Source organism: Littorina saxatilis, linkage group LG2, assembly GCF_037325665.1.
Source record: "Littorina saxatilis isolate snail1 linkage group LG2, US_GU_Lsax_2.0, whole genome shotgun sequence".
NCBI classification, from domain to species: Eukaryota; Metazoa; Mollusca; class Gastropoda; order Littorinimorpha; family Littorinidae; genus Littorina; species Littorina saxatilis.
The window spans coordinates 97,670,246-97,675,245 of NC_090246.1; the positions used below are offsets into that span (position 1 = coordinate 97,670,246).

Below are 5,000 nucleotides of genomic sequence, written 5' to 3' on the forward strand. Positions count from 1 at the left end.
TCAGATTTTGTTCACAGAATGATTGTAGCCGATCGAATCGAGTCTGACCATATGCCACTCGAAATGGTGTGTAAATGCCAGGTTGCAGAAGAAAGGTTGAAGAAAAAACAAAATTGTGTGAAATTTGAAAAGTATTTTTGGAGTAAAGATAAGGTTCTGCAATTTACAAATTGTGTTTTATCTGAAGAGTTTACTGAAAATGTGAATGACGCACAGGCAATGATTGATGAATGTCCAGAAAGATCTCTTGATATGTTTACTGATGCTGTTTTGAATGCGGCAGATTGCATGAAAAGGGTCATTATTCAAGGGGGACAATCCAAAACACAGACAGCAGTATGGTTCGACAAAGAATGCCATATCAAACGAAAAGAAGTGAGAAAATGTTTAAGACACTTCCGAGACACTAATTTGAAGGAAGATTATGGGTTGTATGAAGAACAGCGTAAAGAGTACAATGGTTTGAAGAATGTAAAGAGGAATCAAGAAAAGAAAGCATCCTTAGATGCTTTGCTTGATTCAATGCAAAGCCCAAAAGACTTTTGGGCTGAAATTCGCAGGCATAGAACGAAGAGAAGGGTAATGAATTGTATTGAGAAGGAAGATTGGTTGAAGCATTTTGAAGGAGTATTTAAGGAAGGAGTTGACATAAATGTAGAGGAGGACGTAGGTTCTACCGCACAGTGTTTTTAATGACATTTTGGATGCAGAAATTACTGGAAGCAATCTTCGACGAAGGCCGGACTTTGGTATTGCATTTCAGCTTGGTGGCTTACAAATTAATTAATGACTTTGGTCATTAAAAATCTGAACATTATGATTAAATATTTTTTTTATAAAACGATTAAAAATTACGTTTATCGTATTCTTATTATTTTCTGATTCCAAAAACATATAAATATGTTATATTCGGATTAAAAACAAGCTCTGAAAATTAAAAATATAAAAATTATGATTAAAATAAAATTCCAAAATCGATTTAAAAACAATTGCATCGTATTCCTTGTCCGTTCCTGATTCCAAATACATATAGATATGATATGTTTGGATTAAAAACACGTTCAGAAAGTTAAAAAGAATAGAGATATAGAAAAGCGTGCTATCCACCTCAGCGCAACCGCTATCGCGCTTTTCTGGATTGTTAATTTCACTGCCTTTGCCACGAGCGGTGGACAGACGAAGCTACGAGTGTACGGTCTTGCGGAAAAAATGCTATGCGTTCAGTTTCATTCTGTGAGTTCGACTGAGCTTGACTAAATGTATTTTCGCCTTACGCGACTTGTTTAATTCTGGACTGTCACAGCCATTCGCCAAATCTGTTGAAGACCTTCCGCCAATAGTTCTCAGCAAACTCTCAAGATTTTCTTCTTGTGTTGCACATTCCTCAGATCCAAAACAGTCTCCGCCAACAAACTGGCTCCTTGGCTTTGTGTATTAATGGTAGATGAACTGTAGTCAGTTGCAGAACACAGAGCCGCGTTGGCTAGTACTTCGCACATATATAACTTAGTAGATAAACTTTAGTTATTTGCAAAAGATACCGCATTGAAAGTAGACACGTCTTACACATATTTGTCGATCTCCAATCAAGAATCCGTAAACAAACCAAGAATAGGTTAGAGTGTGTGTAAAGAAGCTTCTGGAACACTACCGCGAATCGACCGTTTCTCAAAATGAATATAAATAAGGCAGCGCAAGTGAGCCTGTCACACACAGAATACTTCTCCAATCGAGAATCAGTTAACAAACCAAGAATAGGTCACGGCGTGTGCAAAGGGGCTTCGGGGAAAGTACCTTCAGAAGACCGTTTCTCAAAGTAAATGTAAATCAGATAGGTTTGAGCCAGACGGGGGCCAAAGACTCGCCTGCAATAACACTCGCTCATTGCACAGCCGGGACGTGTCTTGAAATGGTATGCTTTTCTCTTTTTCTTTTTTTTTTGCTGGTTGCCTTCTTCTTGTCAAGCAAGGTTTTACTGTTGTCTCCTACTTCTCTGGAAACGGACTGATCCTTATTGATTGAGGTTGGGTAACAGGAGTATCTGTCAGTGGCGAGGGGAAAGGGATGTATTTCGATTATGGGAATACCAGCCAGATGAGGCGGAAGACACTCTCTGTTACGGCCTAGCTTTAGAATCATTTTGTCACCACAGACACACTCAAAGAACTTTACCCTTGTGGTCTAAAATCGGGTGGCGGAAACTTATTTTTGTATTTAACTTCTTTTCGTTTCTCACCAAACACGAATAATTATCTTTTGACGGGCTACTTGAAATTGCTTTGCACCAAAAACGCTTGTAAGTATTTGTATACGTGCCTTCATGCACGTGCGCACAGTTTAGAACAGTAGCATCCTTCGAAACAGCACAATTGCCTACTTTCGTCCCGAAATCGTAGGGATTTGGCATTCACCCAAAAGTCTGGGATGGAAATTGTGGTCCGGCGTTGACTGTGAATTTTGACAGTTCAGCAGAACACAAGACCATCGTGACACTCTGCAGATTGGCAATTATTAGTTTCGCCGCAAGAAGACGACAAATTTGAGCACATTACCATGACGGCACTCTGCGAGTAGCATATTCGTAATTTTTTTTAAGAACAGATGAATGTTTGATCACAGTAATGGGATAATACTCTGTCGGTCCTCAAAAAAGAGACCAAACAAAACTAGTCGTTACAGTCACCATGGAAAAGTGAATTATTAAAAAAAAATCGGGGGTCCTTTTTGGGTGGCCATAATGGGCAGGTGGTCGCTTTTGAGAGGTGGTCGCTTTTGAGAGGTGGTCGCTTTTGAGAGGTGGTCGCCAAGGCAGGTTCGACTGTATACATGATTACTTTTGTCAGCAATAGGGTAAAAACAACAAAACCGTGCCAGTATTCAAGACACATGTGTATGTGTATCCAGAACATTAGGTAATGATTGTGTGACAGCACAGTTAACTATGCCAACTTGACAAGAACAATTAACACCTACCTGTCTACTGCAATGGCGGCCAAGGTGTTGACGGACGCACATACAGACACTCCTTGCAGGTAAGGCGCAGCTTTGCACATGAAAGCCCCGAATCGCCAGCCTGCAACACGCAATACAGACAAGAATAAGCAAAACTATGGGTGAGACAAAGACCTAATGACAAGATCGTATTTCGGTCTTCGGGTAGCATATCGCCTTCTGTTTCATCTGAAATCCCCAAAAAAGACAGACTGCTTACTTTCCAACATTCAGAAGAAATAAACAAGAATGGTAAGTTATTGGAAACGTTTAATTAATGACAAAACAAAACGTTTCAATCACTTTGTTTCATCTGAAAGGAAACAAAATTGAATCGGTCTCGAACAGCCAAATAGGTGGAAGGGACATAACAACAAAACAAAAACCAACCTGGTTACCAACCAACCTGGTTACCAACCAACCTGGTTACCAACCAACCAACTTCTGTTTTATCTCCGGACTCTGTCAATAGAGGTGAAACAGGATATGTTCCTAGCAGAGGTCTAACAACAACACGTATGCCAACAAGCAAAGGGAAGTAAGGCAACCGTCAGTGAGAGCAATGCGGAACCACTCTCCTTGCTAGCACCTGCGAGAATAATATTGTGAAGTATCGAACGATTAAGCGACTTTCATCCTTATTTTTTCAAGGTGTTTTATTCTCTCTTATGCCAGATATGTTTAGTTCTAGCACAAGAGAGAATGATATTATGAAGTATTGAATGATCAAGCGGCTTTCGACCTATTTTGTTTTAATGATTAATAATAATAATAAAGATAGCTTATATAGCGCCGCTTCACAAATTTAACTATGCTCTTAGCGCTGTACATCGAGATATAACAATTTCAATAATATAAATACAAAGATGATATTATAATAATACACATTTACAAATATCACTCACGTGCATACATCAGTCCTCGTGCACACCACGCGCATACACACTCCCACTCATCAACAAGTGCTTCCATCCCCCTGCCACTGAGATGTTCATATACCCCCCTGGACAAGCTCACACCATGTCCGTCTCCTCTCTAGACTGTACATACACTCAGCAAGAAAAAGAAAGACTAAATGCAAATTTCATACAGAACCCTATTGATTTTTATTATCTCTGGTGCCAGAAGACCATAGTTCTGCGTGGGTCTCATACACTGTTGTATATATAATGATACCATCATGGAATGTTGGAATTATAACTCGATTCTTGGTGATTTTGATGTTTTTGAGCTTAAAACTAAATAAATCATTCTTCATGAAAAATATTTGTTAAATGAAATTGTCAATGCATGATTCAACGTTCTGTTATCTTTCTCTCCATACCAGGAAGGAATATAAACATAATGTAAGAATAAAAGTAATCAGGGTTGTCCTTCTCCTGTAATGCTGTTTAAAAAAGAGTTAAGACAAAATTCCACGACGACGTCGATATGGAGCATTGACTATGATACTTTATTACAGTAACAGTGTGCTGCAGTATGCAGTGTGCAACATGACTGAAGTATTGGACGTGATGTGCGTTTAAAACGAAATTTCATCGCACAATCGCACCAAAATCATCTTGCAAAACAAGAGTCGAAAATGTAGTCCACGTGCAAGACAGGAAGTAAATACCTCATGTGAAAAATAAAATACGAATAGAATATAAAAGTCGCGTCGTTTACTTCTTTGTTCCAATGTAAAACGATGTGAAATATAATATGCTACAGATGGCACCTTATTCATTAGCAAACCCGTAAAATACCATTATCAAACACAGATGTCAAAATATACAATGCAAAAAATGTAAACACTGACTAAAGACTATTTTATCACTGACACACACACAAAAGGTGTCGATAAACTCCAAGACAAACACTGTTCACTCACTCGCTATTTTTTCACTCACAGTCACTCATTCACAAGCTTATTATTTGATGGATAAATCAGTCGCTAAAAATGTTGTGTTTGCACTGGCTTTCGTGGGAAAACAGTTTACGACACAAAACTGTTATCAGTTACTTGATAT

The 5,000-nt window shown here is 38.7% G+C and overlaps 1 protein-coding gene across 1 annotated transcript in view; it reads right to left on the bottom strand.

The window, feature by feature from the left end:
• LOC138960452 (neuropeptide SIFamide receptor-like) overlaps positions 1-5,000 on the bottom strand; it is a 62,137-nt gene that overhangs the window by 26,633 nt on the left and 30,504 nt on the right. Inside the window, exon 2 of the mRNA XM_070332363.1 lies at positions 2,974-3,073. Coding sequence (XP_070188464.1) covers positions 2,974-3,073 — 100 coding nt within the window. The remainder of the gene's footprint in view (positions 1-2,973; positions 3,074-5,000) is intronic.